Below are 27,315 nucleotides of genomic sequence, written 5' to 3' on the forward strand. Positions count from 1 at the left end.
GCCGTCGCTCCGCCTTATGCTGGCACGGGGCCGATACGGCGCACGAGCCCGGGACCTGGGGACACGCGAGCATTCATGCCGGCCCGCGATCTGCGTAACGGAAAACCGAGTCTGACATTGCAGGCATACGAAAGGGGGTGTTATTCACTCACTAGAACTGGTAACTTACGAGTATCAACCTACCATTAAGTTGGTCTCCATGTCTCCTTTTTTTCAATCTGATGGTTTCTTAAAGTCTGGCCTTGTTTATCACAATATTATCCACTATACTTTAAGACGGAAGTCCTGATCATTTCTCAGAGAATATCGTGATACACAACCTATATAAATTGTGTTACATAAATAATAACTAAAACTGGCAAGAGCAAAGAGATAACTGAAGAAAAATAACTGCAATGAACATGAGTTGTCAAACGAACGATGTAGATGATAACTGCAGATGAGTGATCACCAACTTCACTGTCATCGATACAAATCATTGTGCTATTGAATATAAATAAATTGTGATGGTAGCTGTTATCTAAAAGGAATGACCCAAATCTTGAGATTGTTCTACGCTTACCACACTGTCTCCGTCATCTCATACACTATGTGATCAAAAGTATCCGGACACCGCCAAAAACACACGTTTCTCATATTCGGTGCATTGTGCGGCCACCTACTGCCAGGTACTGCATATCAGCGACCTGTGTAGTCATTAGTCATCGTGATAGAGCAGAATGGAACGCTCCGCACAACTCACGGACTTCGAACGTGGTCAGGTGATTGGGTGTCAGTTGTGTCATACGTCTGTACACGAAATTTCCTAAGCATACCTAATTCCACTGTTTCCGATGTGATAGTGGAGCGGAAACGTTAAGGGACACGTACAGCACTAAAGCGTACGGGGCGACCTCGACTGTTGGCTGACAGAGAGACCGCCGACAGTTGAAGAGGATCACAATGTGCACTCGGCAGACATCTATCCAGATCATCGCACTGGAATTCCAAACTGCTTCAGGGTGCACTGCAACTGCTATGACAGCTCGACGGGAAGTGAGAAAACTTGTATTTCATGGTCGAGCGCCCGGTCATAAGCCACACATCACGCCGGTAAATGCCAAACGACGCCTCGCTCGGTGTATGGAGCGGAAACATTGGACGACTGAACAGTGGAAAAACGTTCTGTGGAACGACGAATGACGGTACACAATGTGGCGATCCGATGGCAGGGTGTGGGTATGGCGAATTCTCGGTGAACGCCATCTGAAAGCGTGTGTAATGCCAACAGTAAAATTCGGAGGAGGTGGTGTTATGGTGTGGTGAAGTGTTTCAAGGATGGGGCTTGTTGTTTTGCGTGGCACTATCATGCCACAGGCCTACATTGAGGTCTTAAGCATCTTGGTTTCCATTGTTGAAGAGCAATTCTGGGATGGCGTTTGCATCTTTCAACACACTCGAGCACCTGTTCACAATTCACAGTCTATGGCGGAGTGGTTACACGACAATAAGATCTCTGTAATTGTCTGGTCTGCATAGAGTCCTGACCTGAATCCTACAGAGCACCCTTGGGATGTTTTGGAACGCCGACTTGGCGCCAGGCCTCACCGACTGACATCGATACCTCTCCTCAGTGTAGCACTCCGTGAAGAAAGGACTGCCATTCCCAAGAAACCTTCCAGCTCCTGATTGAATGTTGGGATACTCGAGGGTGTGTGCCCGCTTGGTTCCACTTCCCCTGGCAGAAGACCATAAAGAGCGACGAAGGATCATCTGTGCGGAATCACTTGCGCGTTACGAGGCTCATAGTGACAATTTTTTGTTGAACATGTGTTCATCACTTATAACCGGATACAAAAAGTCAATTCTCTCCTCCTAATAAAAAATTCAAAGCCGCACCATCAGTCGGCAAAGTCAAGGCGACTGTCTTCTGGGAGTCTGAAGGGCTTATTCAGTTTCATGATCTCTTTCGTAGTGCAACTATCAGCTCCGAAGTGTACTGTGCTACCCTCAGGAAACTGAAGAAACGACTTCAGCGTGTTCGTTGCCTCAAAAATGCAAATGAATTTCTCCTTCTCCACGACAACTCAAGGCGCCAAACAAGTCTGCGCACCAGAGAGGAGCTTACAAAACTTAATTGGACTGTTCTTCCTCATCCACCCTACAACCCGGATGTCGTACCTTCTAACTTCCATCTCTCTGGGCCAATGAAGGATAAACTCCGCAGGAAGCAGTACTTGAATGAAGGGGAGGTTACTGAGGCAGTAATATGCTTGCTCCGGCGTCGACCAGTGGAATAGTATCATGCCGTCACAAATCCTCTCCCAGTAAGGTGGCGACAGGCAGTCGCACTGAACAGAGATCGTGTTGAAACATAGGGTTTTGTAGCGAAAAGAGTTGGTAATATTATAGTGATTGGAATTGTGGATGAAACAAAACTGGTTTCAGAAAAAAAATTATTTCATTACTGACTGAAAATTCCCAGTGGATCAACAATTTTACCAGCTGTTTTTACAATTTCACACTTCAAAAGAAACTGAGGACTGTGACAGAAGAGAAACAAAAAATACAACTCAGAAACATATGCAGTGACATGTACTGCCTGCAACTCTAAATATTCTGGGATGACTGGATGTAATTTGTATCAAGTACGAAGAAGATATAAAGGCACTAAATAGTGACTGTACCCACTCCACTTACGGGGAACAACTAATAAAAGTAAATCACCACAGCAGTGGGACAAAACGGAGATGAAAATCATCTCATAACAACAAAATTTAGAGAATTCTTACTCTGCAGCTAGAATTTGTCATAGTAAGACTATAAGTACAAACGAAAATAATCTGTCACCGAAATAGCAATAACCAGAGGAACAATATTCAAACTAATTGACAGATTACGGTAAAAAATCTGACAGAATATGTATACTTATTTTCTTTATGTTATAGCATACTGAAGATGTCAAGTACGAAAAGGTGAAAACATATTTCGTACACACAAAAACTCTGTTACAAAAGTCGGAATTTGTTGTTTTGTATATGATGATGACGAAGTCCCTTGCTTCTTGACAGACCGTAGGGGAACGATGCGGGAAACCCACACCGCCATACTAGGATACGTGAGGAGGTGGTTTGTCGTTGCCTTCCTCCGATCGTAGTGGGGATAAATGATGATGATGAAGACGACGCAACAACAACCAGTCATCTCGGGGCAGGTGAAAATTCCTGACCCCGCCGGGAATCGAACCCAGCACCCCGTGCTCGGGAAGCGAGAACGCTACTGCGAGACCACGAGCTGCGTATAACAAAACATACACCTGTGTATGAAACATGTGTATAACAAAACATACATTCAGGGGTTTTGTAGGGAGTTAAACAGAGAATTTTAGCTAGGACGTAAAAGACATACTGTTTACTCTGTATACCTTCAAAAGCAGTCTACCAACCTCTCCCAGGCACTTAATTGTAAACTGAAGAGTTATCACGTAGAATAATACTGTCTCGCGCTCTCAGGGTAGCTTGAACTAGGGAGTTGGGTGCTGTTTCAGTTGCCTGGCAAGTGTGAGGAATGCTGCTGCTGTGGCGTCCACCGAGTGGTCCCCTTGTCAATCTCTGGCTCAGTAAGTATACCTGCACACGGCCGAGTTGTGTCGGAGGCCTCTGAGATGTCTCTGTTATGCTCCCCAGGCGGCTTTCAGCTTATCCCCGCGGCTAGGTTGAGAGGAGCTCCTCTCAGCTCGCCCATTCCAGACTTACCCGAGAATGTCCTAAATCTCATTATCCACGCCTATATACCAACATCGGTTCCCCTCCATTAATCACCTATCACCAGGGCTTGGGACAGCATCGTGACGGGCAGAGTTCATGATTTCTAGGCACCACTCTCCAGCATTGCACCAAGGACGGCCCTCCCTCGTCTTTCGCATTTCCTTTACAAATTTTACTCTTCCTCCTTGCCGGCAACGTACTGCGGGAACAACTCACATTCGTTCTCTGCATGTCACACAATGTGGTTTACTTGAAACTAGTCGCGAACACATTAAAGCATCGTCGAAGGAACACCGTGTCAGTCGCAAGATGTATCACTGTGAACGTGTGAGTCGCCTGCAGTGTAAGCAATTGAGTCTGGTCACCTTCCTGGAATATAGCATTGACTATTAGGAGTGCCGTCGAGTGCTAATTCTGGCCTTCCGAGGAAGACTCGTTTGCATACATTATAGTGTTTGAAAGCTAAGCATTCCGATTAATTCCCTAATCAGTCTCAAATTTCACCCACGGTCATCATTTGAACAATGTGGTACGAGCATTTTGGGGCAGTAGCACATTTCTTCTGCTGATTTAAGACCGTACCCAACGAACCAGTGTCGTAAAAGCTGGATAGGTCGAAAATGACCTGCAATTAGAACTTCAGCATCAACTGACCTCAATTCTTCAGAGCTTTGGTATCATATTACAATTTTTGTGTGCCATACTCCCGTAAGTTCGAAGATCTGGTGCAGCCATGTAATGCCTTGATTTACGACATGCACCCACAGTGTTTCAAAGAATTTATAACTTACTGACAAATGAGTTATTGTATGCATATGGGAGAGGGACGATGGGAGCTCTTCCTTTAATAGGTACGAATTCACAGTAAACTGTACCATGTAATGTGCTGATGTAGTATTGCCTTTCTTGTTAAGGGAGGCCAGGGGAGAAATTTGATTTCAATTAGATGTAGACTTAGTCGAGAAGTTCACATTTCAAATCCATTTGTACTAATTAGGACAATATTTCGTACTGAAGTCAGTGACGGTTAGTAACCACACATTCACGGTCAATTCGCAAATGGATCTTTTGTGTACTTGCAGTCGACTGGGATGTTTTCGAGTCTGTTGTACTTCCAGCCGAGTCAATTTTCGCTATAAAAATGTGGTACAGCATGCATCCTCACTGATTCAGGAAAAAAGTTTTTCTGTGTGGAAGGAAGAAAAACTGGAGTGAAAGCAGGCTTCCTCGGCGTATTGCAATGATGAAGTCTTTTCGGGGGATCTGTCGAGTAGTGGCGTTGTCTTGTCGCAACGTCATGCTGAATTTCGTATCCATCATCTTCGCTTGAAGATGATCACCCGCAAATACATTGTCATGTGAATTAAACGTATCGTCAAAAACGAGCTCATTACAGACGGAATAGAAGTTCAGAGAGGGAAACGACGGAAAGGAAATCAGTTGTATCCCTTTCAGGTTAACATGAAATGTGTTCGAGGTTGAGAATATGGACAGTCATCATCTGTATGATGTAATGACGTCAATGATAATTTGTGCCGGACTGGGACTAGAACCTGGATTTCCCGCTTATCGCGGGCGGGCGACTTACCATATTAGGCTCTCCGAGCACGACTCACGGTCGGACCAAGACTTGCATATGTCATCAACCATGTGTCTACCGTCAGCCCTCATACGTTCATTATGTATATTTTCATACAGGGGTGACATTTTAATTGAATGTCGATTGCCCGGTGTAGGCGGATAAATACGGTAACTCAGTGCCTGCGTTGTTCAGAAGTACGATCCAAAGTTCTTCGGACATGCATGCATGTCTCAAGGAACAGCCGTAGGTTGTAGTCACATGATTGACGACATATGGAAACTTGGATCTGGCCCTGAGTTGTGGTCGGAGAGCCAAATGGTGCGACTGCTCGCCATAAGCGAGAAATCGAAATTCGAGTCCCTGTCAGTCACAAATTTTCACTGCCATTGTTCCATTACAAAGATGATACTTGTCCATATGCCTGTCCAACTGCGACCACATTTCATATATTTCATAACTGTTGTTGTCGCCGCAGTGCCTTTTCCATCGGACATGCATACGTATCCGAAGGAACCTTGCATCGTAGTTCGGAATAACACACGCACCTCAATATCGTATCTTCAGATTAAAGTCCCAGCATTGACCGTAAGACACTTGCTGAATGCATGGTAAACCTAAATGTAGAAGATCCACCGTAATGTTTTCCCATTGTTCTATCCATTACCACTGACCACATCACTCACTTTTGATGTCAACAGGAAGTTCAAAGCAGAATATAAGAGGAAATGAAACTCAATAAATTTTTTTTATTTATTTCTTACACGGCTTCTAGTTAACATGCTACACTCCTGGAAATGGAAAAAAGAACACATTGACACCGGTGTGTCAGACCCACCATACTTGCTCCGGACACTGCGAGAGGGCTGTACAAGCAATGATCACACGCACGGCACAGCGGACACACCAGGAACCGCGGTGTTGGCCGTCGAATGGCGCTAGCTGCGCAGCATTTGTGCACCGCCGCCGTCAGTGTCAGCCAGTTTGCCGTGGCATACGGAGCTCCATCGCAGTCTTTAACACTGGTAGCATGCCGCGACAGCGTGGACGTGAACCGTATGTGCAGTTGACAGACTTTGAGCGAGGGCGTATAGTGGGCATGCGGGAGGCCGGGTGGACGTACCGCCGAATTGCTCAACACGTGGGGCGTGAGGTCTCCACAGTACATCGATGTTGTCGCCAGTGGTCGGCGGAAGGTGCACGTGCCCGTCGACCTGGGACCGGACCGCAGCGACGCACGGATGCACGCCAAGACCATAGGATCCTACGCAGTGCCGTAGGGGACCGCCACTTCCCAGCAAATTAAGGACACTGTTGCTCCTGGGGTATCGGCGAAGACAATGCGCAACCGTCTCCATGAAGCTGGGCTACGGTCCCGCACACCGTTAGGCCGTCTTCCGCTCACGCCCCAACATCGTGCAGCCCGCCTCCAGTGGTGTCGCGACAGGCGTGAATGGAGGGACGAATGGAGACGTGTCGTCTTCAGCGATGAGAGTCGCTTCTGCCTTGGTGCCAATGATGGTCGTATGCGTGTTTGGCGCCGTGCAGGTGAGCGCCACAATCAGGACTGCATACGACCGAGGCACACAGGGCCAACACCCGGCATCATGGTGTGGGGAGCGATCTCCTACACTGGCCGTACACCACTGGTGATCGTCGAGGAGACACTGAATAGTGCATGGTACATCCAAACCGTCATCGAACCCATCGTTCTACCATTCCTAGACCGGCAAGGGAACTTGCTGTTCCAACAGGACAATGCACGTCCGCATGTATCCCGTGCCACCCAACGTGCTCTAGAAGGTGTAAGTCAACTACCCTGGCCAGCAAGATCTCCGGATCTGTCCCCCATTGAGCATGTTTGGGACTGGATGAAGCGTCGTCTCACGCGGTCTGCACGTCCAGCACGAACGCTGGTCCAACTGAGGCGCCAGGTGGAAATGGCATGGCAAGCCGTTCCACAGGACTACGTCCAGCATCTCTACGATCGTCTCCATGGGAGAATAGCAGCCTGCATTGCTGCGAAAGGTGGATATACACTGTACTAGTGCCGACATTGTGCATGCTCTGTTGCCTGTGTCTATGTGCCTGTGGTTCTGTCAGTGTGATCATGTGATGTATCTGACCCCAGGAATGTGTCAATAAAGTTTCCCCTTCCTGGGACAATGAGTTCACGGTGTTCTTATTTCAATTTCCAGGAGTGTATTAGTGAATAGCGTAATTACTTGATACATCTATACTGAAGTGAAATTTAGGTACATCATTTTTAACATTCGTTATTACATATCACTTAGCTGAAATAAAAAAAACAGGTCTTCAAATCTTCTTATCACTTCTTTCACCAATAAAGTAACTTTTCAGTGCCGCGAATCCATACAGATTATACCATTGTACAAACGTACGTATGTATGTTCCACATCTCCTCCTAAATCACTGGTCATATTTCAACCAGATTAGGTAATCACCTACTATATGGAAGCAATCGCTTTGGGGGCTACAAACCTACCAAATGGGTGAGAGTGGTATTCTAAAAGCAGTGTAGCCCAGGACTCGCGAATATACGTAATTTATTCATCCAGTGATTGAGAATGATAGTTGTTACTGACTTGCAACCAACTTAATGCATAATTCCAAATTTTTACGAAACTTTTTCTCACTGATAATCTCCACAAAATGATGGTAGGACAGAAGTTTAATATTTACTTCATTTTCTCTGTTGATGCATTGTAGAGTAACTACCGTATGAAGCATTTCATTGTAATTTATTACTTTTTTAATATTAACTTTATTCGTGGTCCAATTTACAGACAATATTTGCATGTACCACAGAATATACCAGCAAACTTTTATCATCGTCAGACACACATTTCAGGACACACTAGGTAATAGACATCCAGATGCTTGAATTTTGAATTTATTGCTTCTTTGCCACTAACTCTATTGGAAACACATTTTTCAGATAGTATCCATGTACATCTTTGAATGTAGCTGCAGAACTATATCATTTCAGGATACGTAGGAGATATAACGTAAAATACTGAGATGTGTAAGAAACTACCGCACCATGCACGATGTTTATTACTTCTTAAATGCTAGCTCTGTTCACAGCATATTCCACAGACAGTAGTCATTTATACCACTGGATGAACCTGTAAAATTATATTATTGTAAAACACGTAGTTCTGAAGATATGATGTCATAAACATAGAGTTGCATGAAAATGAAACTGTAGGCCGAAATTCTCTGAAGATACAGTGGAAATACGTATACAAATATGTGTGTAAAAAGTTGAATGTGGCCGTAGACACAGGTAAAATACTCAACTTATGTCTCTGGAATAATTGCTGCCAAATGTAGTACACATATTTGTTACGAACAGGAAAGGAATACTGAGGTGGAGGAAACACCAGCATCATATTGTGTAAGAAGTTATAACGTGAAGTGAAAAGGGGGAGGAATAGATGGACATGAACAGAGGGGAAATGAGGTGACAGAAACAAATCAGGGGAGGAGGAGAGAGGGATAAACGAACACAGAGAAGCTAGACGAGGGCATGGACAGAGGAAGGGAAGAGGGGGTATTGTACAGAGACTGGAGGAGGGGAAGAGATGGCAGAGAACGGGGGAACGAGGAAATGAACCCTTGGAGGGAGTAGAAAAAGATGGACAGCGAAATGGGTGGAATATGATGGAAAGGGAGAGGGGCAGAAGGATATGGACAGACAGTGGGGAGGTGGTAGTAGACATAGAAAGGAAAAATGAGGGAGGAGGAGACGACCAGCAAAAGGGTTTGAGGAAGAAATGGGCAAGGAGAGTGGAGGAGGAAATGGACCCAGAGAGCACAAGAGGAGAGAATGGGGGAGGTGAAGGTGGACAGAGAGAAGAGGGAGGGAAACGGATAGAGAAAGGGGAGCAGATGGACAGAGGGAGGGGTAGAAGGAGATAGAAAGATAGAGGGCAGGAGGAGATGGGCAGAGGTTGAAGGATTGAAGAGATGGACAGAGAGAGGGGTTGGAACTGATGGACTGAGAAGGGGAAAGGAGAATGTGGACTGAGAGATAGAGGATGGGCTTATGAAGTAAAAGATTGGAAAACATACATAGCCGGGCAACGCCAGGTATTCAGCTAGTACATTAGAATCGCCAGCCGCACAGCACTCACTGTGCGCTAATTGGGGATCATAAAGGGAAATAAATAAGTGTTACCAATTCGATAGATTTATGGTGGCAACGAAGGCAGCACATTGTACTGTGTACTTCGGAAGGAAAAACACCGATTTGTACTAAAATTATTTACATTCACAGTAGAACAGACTTAAACCTATTTCTAATTAATGAATAGAGCATATTTTACTGTCACACTGTCAATGATTTGCTGTAAAGTGTTAAATATATTCTATTTCAGTTGCAAGCTCTAATTGGAGCCTTAATGGACTAATACATATCATTTAAAAATACACAAAAGTTTTGGAGATTAGGGATTTGGTATGAATTTATTGTTCACTACATTTGCTGTGATAGCCAAACTTAGCCACTTTGACAGGTTACGTTAACGGTGTCTGGTTTTGAGACATATTTTTCGGACAAGGCAAGCTTTATTATTCTGGTCGTAAGGTGATTAAAAACGTTTATGCTATATAGAGACCATATAGGTACTATACTCCATTGCTAGAATCGGAATCCAAGTCCTTAATGCGATGCCCTGTATCTAATGTCCCTTAGTTAAAAGTCTCCATAAGAGCACACCACAATCGTTTCAGTAAGGACAGAGCTATGGGCTTGTTTCAGGATTCAGTTGATGTTAACAGAAAAGTTTTAACTTCTGTTGGTAGAAAAGCTAGAGTTTAACGCTCCACTATCACTGTGACCATAAGAAGCTCAGCACTAACTGATCTGAACCCGAAATGTACATGAAATTCGTCGTACAGATATTGACTGATACCTTCCTGACATTTTATTTTATTGACTGAGAAAAACTAAGACTAAATTACTACGATAAATATGACAAGTTGATAGTGTTTTATGTCCAGCTCTCCCGAAAACGAGATGCAGAATAAGAAATCCTTCTTAGCGTGTAGAGTGGACACAACCTGTCATAATCACGTATCACGGAGTGAAAGAAACAATTCCACAAAAGAGAGGCTTATTTCTCCGATCACTTTCTTCTACGCTAATATGTGTTATCTGTTATGCTAACGCAGTTAATACTTTTTAACCCTTAGACTCACGTACTATCGTTTGAGATGAATAAATGTTTCATCTTACCTCTCCCGTTCGTAGTCAAAGAATTAGCGATGTCTCGTATGCCTGTTGCTGTAATACACTCTTACACTCAGTGCTGCAGGTTTGTAATGTGCCTATATACATGGCAGCCACCGGAACTGCGAAGAAACAGCACCGTTTAGTCAGTCTTTCTGCGTCTATCCTTGTAATAGAGGACTTCGGCTGTTCAACGCGAAATCTGAAGCCGTTACTTTTGCATGTGATTAATTTACGCGTCCAGTTTGACATTGCATTACACCATCTCCAGGCCCCTTGAACAACGTAAATTAGGAGGAATCCAATTTGGACCGAACAAGTCATAACAGGAGTCAGTATTATGGAACCGATGTCCGTATATCTCTGGTTTATACGACACTATCTCTTCGTACATTAACAGTCAGTTAGAGGGATTACGAAACCTGCATGAGGATGACTGCTATCTCAAACTTACTCAAAATTATTCGCTCATTACAAAACGTCTTAAATGGCACGACTAATGGCACTTCCTCTTTAGTTTTACTCTATTTTTGGAGACTAAATCAAGACGGTCTCAGTAAGATGCGTATACAAATAAGCTCTGATTCTAAAACAGTAACTTCCTGCCAAAACCAGTTACAAACCTCCCTGCCACCACCTGTCGCAACCAGAACTTTGCGAGCAATGCTTATGAATGGCACTTGACGGATTCCCCCTGATATAGCGAGGTGCATTTCTAGTTTTCCAGAAAACTCTGAGAGTTATGTTTCACGAAGGGTGTGAATATCGTCTGGTTGCACAGTAGCCCTCAGAAATCCCAGTATTGATCTCTGGCTGAGCAAACGCTGACACATCACGCTCGTGGCCACGCTCCGCTGAATAGGGTCTTCGAACATGAGAAGCCACTTCGGACCGCGCTGGTTAATAAGGGCGCTGTAAGGAGCTCGTGCTGGAGGCTGCCCCAGACTACTACAATGTTTCCCCCATATCGATAAATGAATAGCAGGAGGTAATGCATCAGAATTAAATAATTTTAGAATAGTACATAGAAACAGCAATATACCAAGACGGAATACATCAAAGCGTGTACACTGTGAAAGACGGGAAACTGAAGTTTAGTGGCTTTGTTGACAAATTGTATTGACACCGTTAAACCGCTGTGCTCTTTGTGAAATTGCAGTATGTGTCGGAGAAGCTAATGGATACTGATGAATGAATGGAGAGCAGTCTACACGTCATGTAAGTAGTGACAAATATAACACAAATACTGAACAATATACCAATTACAAGTTCCGGCTCATCATAAAAGTGGTCATTAGATTACAAAGAGGTGATCAAAAAACTTGAATTTTTAAAGGGTTAACAATAGTGAAGCCTTTTTTCTTACCTTTCTATGTACAACAACGTTGTAGCACCGTAAATAAGTTTTAATACATGCAGAATAATGCAGTATGACGGCCTTGTTTGCAGTATACTTCTTACTTGTGGAAAGAACACTGATGAGTTGTAAGTGGCATAGCAGCAACATAGGCTGCGGTGTGGAAGTGGCTGGTGGCTGTCAAGGTGTAATGATAATTTAATAGTGGTATCCTTCATTAACAACAGTACAACTGAGGAATATCACTGAACAATTAAGTAAAATTCTCTTAAACCTGCTATTAAAAAAAAACAGTAATACAAGCAAAATTCTACTGGTTCAAAATTAATAATAATAAATTCCAAAATAATAGTACAAAAATGTTCAGTAACTAAGTCTGGAAGTAAATCACTCTGCCCGTAAGTTAAAACTCTCGCAAACCTTTGGTAGTTCTAAATCAAGAATATTCGGAATCCTCAATTAGAGAACAATCAGCAATTGGCAAACCACATTGTGTTCAGCACATATGTAGCTGTGAAAGTACATTTTGTGGAATGAAAATCGCCAACAGTTGTATGTAAGAATCATAATTGGGACCACAACCGGTTTCGCAGCTTAAAGCCACATCTTTTGGTGGGTATATAGAATACACATATGAGACTGAGACCGGAATCAGGTGATGCATAAGAGACTTCGCATTCACTGTCCACAAAATATTAATACGCCAAATGACAATGACGGCACCATTCAGCCTATTTAATATTTGGCAGTACGCTCGCTTGGCGTATCACTGTTATATGGACAGTGAATGCTAGGTCTCGCATCCATTTCCACATTTAGTTCTGAAGAGGTAGAAAAATCGGCCAACCATTTGCAAACCAAATATTCATTTAGCTTTAACATAGGTTTCGATGGTCCTAAAAATATCTTCTTCAGAAGGACTGGGTCGTGTTACGACACATAGTGAAAAATTACATTAGCGTAAGCTAATCACCATGGGATGTAACAAGGTCCACTCCTTCTGAAGTAGATAGTTTTAGAAATATCGAAACCTAGATCAAGGGCTTTGGTTTGCAACTGGTTGGCAACTGGTTGGCTGATTTTTTCAACGCCCTGAAATTTATACATTTGCTGTTTAGCAGCCCTGTTTAAGATTTTGACATTTGGATCTCATATGACGTAATTTACGTACCCATCAGAAATCGTGGCTTTCAGCTACGAAACCGGTTGTGGTTCTAAATAAAGGATCTTGCATGCATGTGTTTGCAGATTACATTCAATAAGATAAATCACCAGTTTAACGCTGAAACTATAACCAAACAGGTAAAAAATAATACTACCATTAAAATGTAGATTACACTGAATGAATAGAACATAACCAACTAGGTGAACCGCTGTAGGGTGCCGAGCAGAGACACCTCTATGTTGTCTCGATGGTATTATGTAGCCTGTAGAGTGCCTTTCGGCGCTAATAAAACGTGATTACATGTTAACATTTATTTGTTCAGATTTACAGTTCAGTAAGCAATGCGATGTGCATGAGTCTTAGGGCATGGTTACTTGGATATTGTCATACCAGGAACGCAAAGCAGCAAGTTCACGAGAAGAGCTGCAATGTCTAATACATGGATGTCACTAAACTGCAGTAATCATTGAATCAAGCACTTCGGTACAAGTGCCATTGATCCTAATGACCAGCTGACTCAGAGATGGAAAACTGCGGTATTTAAGGAGTCGAGTTGGAGGTAATGATGTGAGGTTCTTTTTCTTGACAAAAAATGTATCCCACCTCCCGCGCCCTTAGTGGCCGAGTGGTTCTAGGCGCTACAGTCTGGAACGGCGCTGCTGCTACGGTCGCAGGTTCGAATCGTGCCTCGGGCATAAATGTGTGTGATGTCTTTAGGTTAGTTAGGTTTAAGTAGTTCTAAGTTCTAGGGGACTGATGACCTCAGAAGTTAAGTCCCATAGTGCTCAGAGCCATTTGAACCATTTTTTTTATCCCACTTCTTTACTAGTGATCAGTGATACTCGGTTCACTGTATTTGCTTAACGATTTGTTACGGGCTTTTAACCGCATTGTCAAGTCTCTGGAATGTGTTATTGCATACAATGTAAAGCTTGTTGCTTCACGTAACAAGAGCTAACCAATATATCTCCGTCTCACTCCCTCTCTTTACGGGTTGACATTTTGCTTAATGTGTAACTTACACCTGGCGATTGATGCCAATAGAGGAACACGTGCTTGTGTATACATGACTGACAGAGCTGATTGTATCTTTCTGCTGCAAATCTTCACCATTTCTGCGTCGTGTTGGTTGCAGCTGTGCTAGTGTGAACTTACGAAATATTTTAATGTCTTCTCCTTTTCTACTCTGTGACATACCCATACGATACCGACTTAATCCAAAGTATTTCATTAATTGGAAACCTTCCTAATACACACACACACACACACACACACACACACACACACACACACACACACACACATGTGCCTTCCATCAGTATGAATAACATCAGATCGTAAGACTACGAGAAGCCCTTAACGGAGCTAAGCTTCAATCCTGAAAACAATATGACATCATAATCAAAACCTGAGAATTTAAGAACAATGTTTTAGTGGTGCAAACACGAATCTGCAGTAAGGCCTTCCCTCATAGAGCTTGAGTGGGACTAAACTGGGCAGAAAAGGTACCTCCCATAACGATATTGTGTCTACAGTTGCCTGTAATAGATAGTGAGCAATCAGCAACACATCTTCAAAATACAAGTACAACTGGATTGGTATCCACGAAGCTAAGCCACGAAATTCACAACAGCTACACAACACAGCATCCTTGAGTAATGCTGCGTATTGCTCCAGGGAAGTGTGGTAGGTCCGCTGTTGTTTTCTATCTACATAAACGATCTTTTGGATAGGGTGGATAGCAATGTGCGGCTGTTCGCTGATGATGCTGTGGTGTACGGCGAGGTGTCGTCGTTGAGTGACTGTAGGAGGATACATGATGACTTGGACAGCATTTGTGATTGGTGTAAAGAATGGCAGCTAACTGTTAATATAGATAAATGTAAATTAATGCAGATGAATAGGAAAAAGAATCATATAATGTCTGAATACTCCATTAGTAGTGTAGCGCTTGACACAGTCACGTCGATTAAATATTTGGGCGTAACATTGCAGAGCGATATGAAGTGGGACAAGCATGTAATGACAATTGTGGGGAAGGCGGATAGTCGTCTTCGGTTCAGTGGTAGAATTTTGGGAAGATGTGGTTCATCTGTAAAGGAGACCGCTTATAAAACACTAATACGACCTATTCTTGAGTACTGCTCGAGCGTTTGGGATCCCTATCAGGTCGTATTGAAGGGGGACATAGAAGCAATTCAGAGGCGGGGTGCTAGATTTGTTACTGGTAGGTTTGATCATCACGCGAGTGTTACGGAAATTCTTCAGGGACTCGGGTGGGAGTCTCTAGAGGAAAGGAGGCGTTCTTTTCGTGAATCGCTAGTGAGGAAATTTAGAGAACCAGTATTTGAGGCTGACTGCAGTACAATTTTACTACCGCCAACTTACATTTCTCGGGAAGACCACAAAGCTAAGATAAGAGAGATTAGGGCTCGAACAGAGGCATATAGGCAGTCATTTTTCCCTCGTTCTGTTTGGGAGTGGAACAGGGAGAGAATATGCTAGTTGTGGTGCGAGGTACCCTCCACCACGCACCGTATGGTGGATTGCGGAGTATGTATGTAGATGTAGATGCAGACTGGGCACATTTCATAAATCACAGCCACATCTGTGCTCTCCAGACGCAGCTTTCTCAGTAACTATCAAAACACCATTCTGCCCACTCCTTGCGTGTTTGGCGCAGCTCTCTCAGCTTCACAGGTATATGTTTCCTGACAAGGCTGCACCACGCCAGACACAATGAAAGCAGTGGCTACCCAATACTCCTAGACTGTGAGGCTGTCACTACAAGTTCTCAGCAAACCAACCAATATCACAAGTTGCCAGCATTGTATCATCTCTAGTAACCAGGTTCATTCTCACAGACATTGGGATTCTGCTCCCTAACAGCGGCAGACGTTAGTATAAAATCTGCCGCCCTATTCTCTTTGCATATGAGGCCGATTACTTGTGTCGTCAGCCCCCAAAGGTGAATCTTCTCCAAAGGTGCAGGCTGCATGATTCAGCGTCTCTGCTGTTTAGCCACACAACTTCAAAATACAACTAAACCAGTCCACGCACACAATGCGCTGTGCCCTCCATGCAACCGGTGCTGCACATTTCAGTCCGCCGCTGCCTACAGTCCCAGCGTTCGTGATTCGGCTGGACCGCTGTCACACTCAGGACTCTATAATGCTGCCGCACTCGTCGACTCGCCGTAGCGCTGTCTACAATGTTGTGACGCCTTGCAAGCCATCTGCTGCTGTACAGACTACATCAGCCTTTGTGACCATTGCCAAACGGCACACAATCACAGCACAATGCAAACGTTTATGTACTTTTAATCTAAGAAACACATCAGGAACAAAAGGTCTCCGTTGTTATGTGAATTAAGGCGCTAATTTTTCAAAAATTGGTGATCTACCCAAACTGGGAACAGCCTGTCACCTTTTTGACCTAAAAGATAGCATTTGACACATCCTCAACTTGGACTATCAAGTGATGGGCACAACTGTTAAGGTAATGGACTCCTATTCAGCGAATAGAAGGGGAAGATATTGTTCCAGATATTCAGACTGATATACATCCCTGGAAATTGAAATAAGAACACCGTGAATTCATTGTCCCAGGAAGGGGAAACTTTATTGACACATTCCTGGGGTCAGATACATCACATGATCACACTGACAGAACCACAGGCACATAGACACAGGCAACAGAGCATGCACAATGTCGGCACTAGTACAGTGTATATCCACCTTTCGCAGCAATGCAGGCTGCTATTCTCCCATGGAGACGATCGTAGAGATGCTGGATGTAGTCCTGTGGAACGGCTTGCCATGCCATTTCCACCTGGCGCCTCAGTTGGACCAGCGTTCGTGCTGGACGTGCAGACCGCGTGAGACGACGCTTCATCCAGTCCCAAACATGCTCAATGGGGGACAGATCCGGAGATCTTGCTGGCCAGGGTAGTTGACTTACACCTTCTAGAGCACGTTGGGTGGCACGGGATACATGCGGACGTGCATTGTCCTGTTGGAACAGCAAGTTCCCTTGCCGGTCTAGGAATGGTAGAACGATGGGTTCGATGACGGTTTGGATGTACCGTGCACTATTCAGTGTCCCCTCGACGATCACCAGTGGTGTACGGCCAGTGTAGGAGATCGCTCCCCACACCATGATGCCGGGTGTTGGCCCTGTGTGCCTCGGTCGTATGCAGTCCTGATTGTGGCGCTCACCTGCACGGCGCCAAACACGCATACGACCATCATTGGCACCAAGGCAGAAGCGACTCTCATCGCTGAAGACGACGCGTCTCCATTCGTCCCTCCATTCACGCCTGTCGCGACACCACTGGAGGCGGGCTGCACGATGTTGGGGCGTGAGCGGAAGACGGCCTAACGGTGTGCGGGACCGTAGCCCAGCTTCATGGAGACGGTTGCGAATGGTCCTCGCCGATACCCCAGGAGCAACAGTGTCCCTAATTTGCTGGGAAGTGGCGGTGCGGTCCCCTACGGCACTGCGTAGGATCCTACGGTCTTGGCGTGCATCCGTGCGTCGCTGCGGTCCGGTCCCAGGTCGACGGGCACGTGCACCTTCCGCCGACCACTGGCGACAACATCGATGTACTGTGGAGACCTCACGCCCCACGTGTTGAGCAATTCGGCGGTACGTCCACCCAGCCTCCCGCATGCCCACTATACGCCCTCGCTCAAAGTCCGTCAACTGCACATACGGTTCACGTCCACGCTGTCGCGGCATGCTACCAGTGTTAAAGACTGCGATGGAGCTCCGTATGCCACGGCAAACTGACTGACACTGACGGCGGTGGTGCACAAATGCTGCGCAGCTAGCGCCATTCGACGGCCAACACCGCGGTTCCTGGTGTGTCCGCTGTGCCGTGCGTGTGAGCATTGCTTGTACAGCCCTCTCGCAGTGTCCGGAGCAAGTATGGTGGGTCTGACACACCGGTGTCAATGTGTTCTTTTTTCCATTTCCAGGAGTGTATTTGGTGATCCCAGAAATCGTTTAATACCGACATGTCTTCTATGGAAATGCTGGAGATCGTTCTTGCATTAGCGGAATTCTCTTCCATATCTACTGACGTCATTAGCTATGGAATGCTGAACCTCAGGCTTCTTTCCTTCAGAATATGCAGCAATAGCTGAGGTAGTAAGAGCTGAGGTAGCATGTGGCTCGATTGTCAACTCTGTAGTGAATTACAATAGGGTTGTGGAAGGTAAACTTGAGGGACGATTGACTGGTAACAGTTGTTGCTGCGCCTTGTTTCTAGTGCTATGCCCAAGATGGACGTCAGAGAGACCAAAAATGCCAATTATTTACCGCGCTACCTTTACTCTCGAGACAACTTTTTAACATGTCAGATGTATACATTCGTTTTTTTAGCAAATGACACTTTCCTTCACTGGCCAATCACAGTGAATCGCACACATGAGTAGTTGCATTACACGCTCTATTTATCCCTTGTGTATTAGAATGTATCGTGGCAGTCACTACATGAGACAATGCAAGAGTTTGGGCATCGCTTTAGTCATTGAACAATTATCTACCACCCTTGTCACACATATGGGTGTGCAAAGTGGGTTGTGCTGAGAAATAACTAGCAAAAACAAGTAAATTGCATATATTTTATGATACGAAATCACTTCAAGGAAAGTAGAAGGACAACACCGTCAAGCCTAAAAGAATTAGATCTTCGAGTTGATATCATAGTCAGATAGGGGAAGAAGTTTAAAGTTTCGCTGGGACTAGGTGTGGAGAGTATGAAAAGGTAAAGTTAGGGGAAGGTGCTGGTAAAATCACATTGTTGTATGATGGTTGGTAATGTGAGGTACAATGATTAGGTAGCTGGTATCAGTTTTGTGGAAAGTGTCAGGCGTTTAATGTATGAGATGTTTAATGTGTGAGAAATTGGACGATATAAACTTACAGGATTTAAGTGGAGGAGGGTAGACGGATATGGCAAAGAAGCTGGAGTGAAAGATTTTGGCAGAAGTGAAAGAATTTAGGTGGACCGGATACCCACGTGACATTGGTGTCTGTGAGTGTGTTAAAGGAATGCAAGTTGGACTAGATAATAGATTTATCACTTTCAGTCTATTAGAGAAGTTTTGTTACATGGATAATAGGTGAAGTTTCCTCGTTAGTTTATGGGTGAGGATCTCGATAGGACAGAAATAAATGGGGAGGTGGTTGTCACGAGGGTAGAGCCCTGCTTTAGTTCTGTAATTATTGCGTGTGTCTTGGCAGATTTGATGTCGAGGAGCCAATGGTTAAGAGGGAGTGGGAATCTTTGCGTTTTCTGGAGGGTGTATATGAGACTTGGAAGGCGGTCAACAAGTTGAAATGGTGTAAGCGAATAGGGGGTTTATGCATATCGGTAGCAGAGTTAGGATTAATCCTTCAGGCATCCCCTTGTGGAATGGAAGGTGCAGAAACTGATGCTGATTATGGGTTACATTGGACACACAGTTGGATAGAAGGAATGCAAGACGATGTTCCCAATTTATTGGGAGTGTAAAATGAGTCTAGAACTTTAGAAGGAAACAGGAATGCCAAATATTACTGTATTCCTTGACTAGTTTGAGAAACACAGAGAGGACAGATTTACACTTATTAAGTAAGTGAGGTAAGAGGTGAGTAAGATACGTTTCATCATCATCGGAGAATGGTGAGGGGTCACACACTTGACTTGGAGGGGTAGGTGCACTTCAGGTGCCGATGGATTCTTGTGGAGCTGATAGTTCGAAATAACTGTCCCTTTAAATGGGAGACAACAGACGAGCAACAACACCATCGAGAACCTCCTCTTTGCTGCAGGGTGCAGAAGTCATCGTACTATACGTATGATTCTCTCCTCACTGTAGCCGGACGGTGTGGCCGAGCGGTTCTAGGCGCTTCAGTCTGGAGCCGCGCCGCCGCTACGGTCGCAGGTTCGAATCCTGACTCGGGCATGGATGTGTGTGATGTCCATAGGTTAGTTAGGTTTAAGTAGTTCTAAGTTCTAGGGGACTGATGATCTCAGATTAAAAGTCCCATAGTGCTCAGAGCCATTTGAACCTCTCCTCACGGTATGACACTGGGAGCTGAGATTAGCGTAGGTGCACTCGAACCATGAATTAATGTCAGCTGAACTGATGAGCCGCGACGCGAGGGAAGTGTACGAGCACGTCGAGATTCACGTGAGTCGCTGTGTGCTGTAGTCCATTGGGGCAACACTGATAGGGCAGTTTTGCGTGGGCTAAATTGACTCCATTATATGTATGTCAATGTCGGTCACTATCGAACGATATACAATTCTAGTCTCTAATCATGTGCATCCATTTGGTTGCCTACAGAATTCTGGAGGTGAATGGTATGTTAATAGAGATCCTTAACACTCGAACTGTGTTATATGTTTTGAGGAAGACCAAACGAGTGCGCGGGTATAGCATAAGGATCTCAGTTTGGTTACTCGTCATTCCCGGTAGTTCCTAAAGAATCAATCAATTTATTGCTCCTAGTCTCTATTGTCTAGATGGCATACCACAAACATAACATAGACACTAAGCCAAATACTAGACATTAAAGACTTCACGACAAACGAAATACTGAACTTGGTCACGACGACACTACATATTATCTGCAAGGATGGCCTCATTATAGAAACTCTTTCCAGCCGTTAATAGGCCACCATTCATTCAATTTTCACTCTCAATTCCGTTTCAATTTACTGCCACAAATTTTTGGCTTTTTATCTGGAAACTCTTATCGGGGTCGGACACATTAAATAATCGTGATGACATACAATGAATGATTTTATGTATCCAGTATTAAATTATATTAACAGCAACCGCTGCTTACATTTAAGTGGAAATAAAACATTAAATTCAAAATAATAATCAGTTAGAGAAACATAAAGTAAATGTGAATAACTCAAGTTTTAAATGAATAACTCCCAACTTGTATTATTAGTTACCCCGTTACGGGCAGTCTGGGATGAACTCGAGGTTTCCCAACTAACTACAACTGTACCTACTTCTAAACCCATTGCTGTTATAGTATTCTACATTGCCCACCCTCTGTTATGTGCGTGTCTTGGTAATCCTCGAGTCTGCACACGCCTGTGTGGGTGACCATAGCATTCTCTCTTCCCTTCTTCTTTTTTTTCTAAGTGTTTCTTATTTACTTGTATATTATATATTCTAAAGTTTCTCTTAATTACAATTGTATGTGCCTATCATTGCCTATAACGGAGGAAACCCTTTTTGTGATCTGTCGACGTTATTTTATTATCCAGAGCGTCCATATGATCTTACAGATCGAAAGTATTGCAGCTGCCTTTTAGATATTCTATGCGCAGTCACATTAAGTGTAACCGAAAAGTTTAGGTCACTTACAATTGTCTGCAGATTGCAGTCAAATTGTCTGCACTCTCTCTACCTGAAGAATGGTGCAACTGAAAACGGCAAGCTCAGCGGAACCTTCCCCTCCACATTCACGGAATGATGTCGTATTACATCCCACTCGACGAAAGTTTTGAGATATGGACCGTGACCTGTTAATAGGCCCACCATACCTCTGGTAGGGGCAATGTTGCCCAATTGGAGCCTATTCCTGATGCTTGAGACTATATTTAAACCCGCCTTGCAGAGTTTCCACTGTTTCAGTCAGGCCGCAATTCATGTGACTTCCAGGTTCGTGAATGTTTTTATCGGCAATATGATTTTCTGTTATCTCGTACACATGATCATACTATTCAAGCCGCAACAAATACAGCGCTGCCCTGCAACGTGCCACGATGTCAATCGAACATACTAACTAAAGTCGTGAGTTGTAGAAAACATTCCATAGCTTCTATCATAATGAACCTGTCAGCGATAGCTTCTCCTATCGATCCGCCAAATTAATTTTAGTTGAACACTGTCCTTCCAAGTAATCAGCGAGACACCTGTACCACAATACTGTAGGCGAGAGAGAGCACATTCACAGAAAAAATGTCGTGATGCTTGTGCCCGCAGGAGGCGTCGTGTCCTACTCGATCCCAGAGGACACTGTGGCAGTGTCGCAGGAGCTGTCGGACTCCACGTACGACGGGGAGCACCGCGGCGGCATGCTGGTGGCCGGGCTCGGCCGCCTCGTGGACGGACAGCTGGGCGCCGACAACTTCCGCATCGACGTCGGATACGGCAGAGGTCTGAACTCTCACTCTCCAAATTGTTGTCTCCTTTTCCGTCTCTACTTTACAGGTTATGGGACTCGTCAATGATAAGTGTATGCTTGTTGTCTACAATGATGAGCCAAAACATTATGACCAGCGCTCAAAAGCCAGATCGAACGCTACCAGGTCGCGGTGCTGGCACGTAACACAGTAAAGAAGTTATATAAAATGAGCAGAGACGCCGGACGGTGTGGCCCAGCGGTTCTAGGCGCTACAGTCTGGAACCGCGCGACCGCTACGGTCGCAGGTTCGAATCCCGTAAGGGACTGATGACCTTAGAAGTTAAGTCCCATAGTGCTCAGAGCCATTTGAACCATTTTGAGCAGAGACAAATGGAAACTTATTATAGCAATGCTACGATAGGGACCGGAAATGGTAAAGTACACTAACACATACGACTTCGGCAAATGGCAGATTCTCATCGTTCCGGTGCCTGGGATAAAATATTTCGGAAACGGCGAGAGTGCTGCCTGTTAGCGTGCTACCGTCGTAAGCATCTGTGCAAAGTAGTTGAATGTCAGTAAAACCACGACTGGCGACGAGGTGTAGGACGCCCACGTCTCATCACAGAACGTGAATGTCTGTTCTATAAAGCAGAATGCGTGTCGAAATGTGGAAGATCAGACACAGAGTATAGTGCTGGAGCAGGCCCAAGCGTTTCGGAGCACATCGTTCAGCAAACACTGTTGAACAGAGGGATCTGCATTAGGTGATTGCTGTGTGTTCTAATACATCAATTACGATTGCAATGCGTACGGGATCATCGAAACTCGACCGGTGAAAACAAGTGTCATAGTCGGATGAATCACGTTTCTTGTTGCACCATGTCGATAGTCGTGTCCCGATATGCAGCCATTGGGTATAACATCTGCTCGAGACATGCATCGTGCCACCGATGCAGCTCAGTGATGGTAGTATTTTGCTATTGGGGCTGTGGTAGTAATCGAAGGCACCATGATAGCTGTGGAGCAGGTGAACAACAACGCGGAACACTTGCATAGTTTCATGCTTGATCTCTTCCCCGACGGCGACGGAACCTTCCAGTAGGATAAATGTCTGTGTGACCAGAGTGGTGCGACTGTGGTTTACGTTGGCTTCTTGTCGGCAAGAGTAGCCTGATCTCAGCCAGATGGAACATTTCTTGTGCTATGTCGGTCACCAGGTCCGCGTAATTTAAGAGAATTGCAAGACTTGCGCGTAGACGTACGGTGCCGTAAACCTGTAAAAACTACCAGTGATTTGTAGAATTTACGCGACTGAGAATCCCGCCGGATGTACGGGTTAACACGCTATTAAGCATGTGATCAGAATGTTTTGTGTCATCATTTTCTTCTGGGTGGACACCAGAGCCTCGATAAATTAGGAGAAAGAGATACAATTCAATAGATTTGTATTTCAAAACTGTACTTCATGAGCACTACTAGGTTACAGAGTAGCTCTTTATAAAATGCATCTGTAACAGATATGGGAACAAAATCCACAATTGTAAGTGGCGTGCCGTGCCTAGTAGTGGATAGTTGTCAAAGGGCGCAAATACAAGTCACAGGATTTTTGTTTGGCGAGGATGATGTATACACATCCTTTATGGATACACCTGAGCCTTACTTGAATATAGCAGTACTTAACGAGGTTCAGTTTTAAAATTCAGCCTAGTGGGCCGAAAATGAGGTGTGCTGGGCCAATGTCTCCCTTCAAAATCTGCGTCTTCTGTGAATTTCGAATTTTTTCATAACAGTGCTATACTGTGGTGACAAAAGTCATGGGCATAACAGTCCTATACTTTGGTGACAAAACTCATGAGATACTTCCTAATATCATGTCAGACCTCAATTTCTGCGGCGTAGTGCATCTACTCGACGTTCCATGGACTCAATAAGTCGTTGGAACTATCCAGAAGATATACTGAGCCATACTGCCTCTATAGCCGTCCATAATTACGAAGGAGTTGCCGGTGCATGATTTTGTGCTCGAATTGACATCTCGATAACGTCCCATAAAAGGACGATGGGATTCATGTTGGGCCATCAGCGTGGTGAAAACATTCGCTCGACTTGTCCAGAATGTTCTAAAAACCAATAGTTCAAAACTGTGGCCCGGTGAAGGCGCATACACATTCATAAAATTTGCATTGTTGTTTGGAAACAAAAGTCGATGAATGGCTTCAGATGGTCTCCAAGTAACCGAACATTACCATTTCAGTCAATGATTGGTTCAGTTGTTCCAGAGGACCCAGTCCATTTCATGTAAACACAGCCCACACCATTATGGAGCTACCACCAGCTTGCACAGTTCCTTGTTGACACTTGGATCCATGACTTCGGGGGGTCTACGCCACACTCGAACCCTGCCTTCAGCTCTTACCAACTGAAGTCGGGATTCAGCCGACCAGGCCACGGTTTTCAGTCGTCTAGGATCTAGTCGATATGGTCACGAGCTCAGAACAGACGCTGCAGGCGATGTCGTGCTGTTAACAACGACACTCCGTCGGTCGTCTGCTGCTGTGGTCGATTAACGCCAAAATTCACCGCACTATCCTAACGGATACGTTCCTCGTACGTTCCACATCGATTATTGAGATTAATTCACGGAATGTTGCATGTCTGTTAGCACTGACAACTTCACGCCAATGCCGCAGCTTTTAGTCTTTAAATGAAGGCTGTTGAGCACTATGTTGTCCGTGCTGAAAGATAATGTCTTAAATTTGATATTCTTGGCGTACTCTTGGCACTGTGGACCTCGGAATAGGGAATTCCGTAACTATTTCTGCAACGGAATTTCCCATACGTCTAGTTCCAACCACTATTTGTCCTTCAAAGTCTATTAATTCATGTAGTGCGATCATAATCACGTCGGAAACCTTTACACATGAATTACCTGAATACGAATTACAGCTCCCCCAATGCAGTGCCATTTTACACATTTTATGCGCGATACTACCACCATCTGTATACGTGCATATCACTATCTCGTCACTTCTGTCACCTCAGTGTGTTTTAACTGCTCGTACGCCATCTACTACATGGTCAGCAAAACATCAAATTTTGTAGGGAGCAGAAGAATCTGTGGACACTGGATGATTCTTCACTAGGAAACCGCACAATAGCAGCACTCTAGTAGGCGTTATGAATGCAGTGGTGATTGATTATGGTATAATGCTTGTCCCGTGAACAGCAGACGGGACTATTTTCCCCTCCCACTGCAGCATGATCACGCTCCCCGCATATTTTGTGGAGTGAGTCAAGCTGTATTATCCGCAAAAGTACCTTACCTCTAAACTGCTTGAATTTCTGTCAGTGTGTCGGGGTAGATTGATAAGCAATTGTCTTTGAAGTAGACGTTCCACAGATGCAAAGTTCAATTTTCATTTATTTCTCTAGGCGATTTTAGTTTGGCAGCGACCAGCTGTTACGCCGTTTCACAGTCTGATAACTTGTCTCAGAGCAGAAATAACTGCCTCAAAGTGGGTTACAGCCCCAAAATTACTGAGTAATCAGTTAAGTGTTGTTTAGGTTAATAAGAGCATACGTAATTTTAGTTTAGTTTAATGAAAATACGTTATTATTACTATGGTATTGAGATTACTCGTAGGTTTTTGCCGAGTCGCTCAACAACTGGACAGTATATTACGATTACAATTTTGAATGATTCACATTAAATGTATAGGCATGATATATAAGAAATGAAAAGATGGTTGAAGTGTAAACCATTTTCCACTCAACTCTGGAAAAACTTGAAGATGTATGGAGATAGCCGCAACCCGAATTTCAGCTAGAGATATGTACATAAGAAGTAACGCATTACATTTCTTTCTTTTGTTTCATTATTTACCTTGATGTGCATCTTATATTACTAATTGTATTTTCTTTATACATACATATTACTGAGTTATATTGTTTAGTTTAATAGCTTAATATTGCATTATTGGAGTTAAGAAAAAAATCCTGCAGTTATGTAGATAATTTTCAGTGTACTATCTACTTTAGAAACAAATCGGAGCATGTATTATGAACGTTACAAATAAACAAATACACTATCAAAATACAGACACTTAAATAAAATATGAAAATATGGCTGTGGAGAGTCCATTTTCTGAATAAATGTTGTATCAGCTACGGACTACTTAGTAAAATTGTTCCTGAAAAGTAATGTACATGATAATGACAAATACAGTAATAAGCCTAGTAAATATTTATGAAAGAGCAGTATGTTAAATTAGGCTGTTCTAATAGAGTTAAGTATGAGTATTATAATGCTTTTGTTGATAAAGTAATACCATATTACGTTCACTTCGTAGTTAGCAGCCATTGAACGGTTACCGTCACGTGTGACTTACAGCATGGAAAGAACCTTTTCTTATTCAGACTTTTGTCTGTACATGGCTTGATAGACGTCTGTATATATACCGAATCTGATTAAGCTTATGTGCAGTTTGCGGGGGTATTTAAGAACAATTTTCATCGGAGTAAATGAACAGAAATGTCAAAATTTTAAACATGGCTGAAGCAGCTACTGTTAAAAATCTTCACGGTATATGATAACAGCCAAACAGCTGCAGGATCAAGATTAATTGAAATCCTAGACCACGGATTCGGTATATCTAAATATACCTTCACCAGAAGCAAAAATACAAATGAACAGGAAGATACCTTCATTAGCAAACAGTTAGCAACATAACTGCGATAGAAGAAAAAAACACTTATAGATTTAAGTAACCGTAAAATTACCAAAGTATTACAAGAACAAAAAATTTTAGTCACCTACTAAAATCACATCCTGCAGTGGAGATGCATCAAACAATCGTGCCAAAGGCGTCACCAGTGGTTGAAATTAAAATATCACCTCCATCTGTACAGCATATTTATGAAACATGGTTGATGCGAACGCCGCGGCATACTATCAGTACTTAGCCTGTGAACTAGCGTGAAGAAGGTGTGGAAGCACTAGAGCAGACAGTTTCACCGTGAGAGGGCACTCGTGGTATGTGCGTGACACTCGCGCACATTAAAACCCGG

General features: G+C 44.0%; 1 protein-coding gene across 1 annotated transcript in view; it reads left to right on the top strand.

Moving 5' to 3' along the window:
• LOC126119508 (discoidin domain-containing receptor 2-like) overlaps positions 1 to 27,315 on the top strand; it is a 306,612-nt gene that overhangs the window by 194,213 nt on the left and 85,084 nt on the right. Inside the window, exon 6 of the mRNA XM_049915069.1 lies at positions 22,104 to 22,277. Within this exon, the coding sequence (XP_049771026.1) occupies positions 22,104 to 22,277 (174 nt within the window). The remainder of the gene's footprint in view (positions 1 to 22,103; positions 22,278 to 27,315) is intronic.

This window comes from Schistocerca cancellata, chromosome 1 (genome assembly GCF_023864275.1).
Source record: "Schistocerca cancellata isolate TAMUIC-IGC-003103 chromosome 1, iqSchCanc2.1, whole genome shotgun sequence".
Lineage (NCBI taxonomy): Eukaryota > Metazoa > Arthropoda > Insecta > Orthoptera > Acrididae > Schistocerca > Schistocerca cancellata.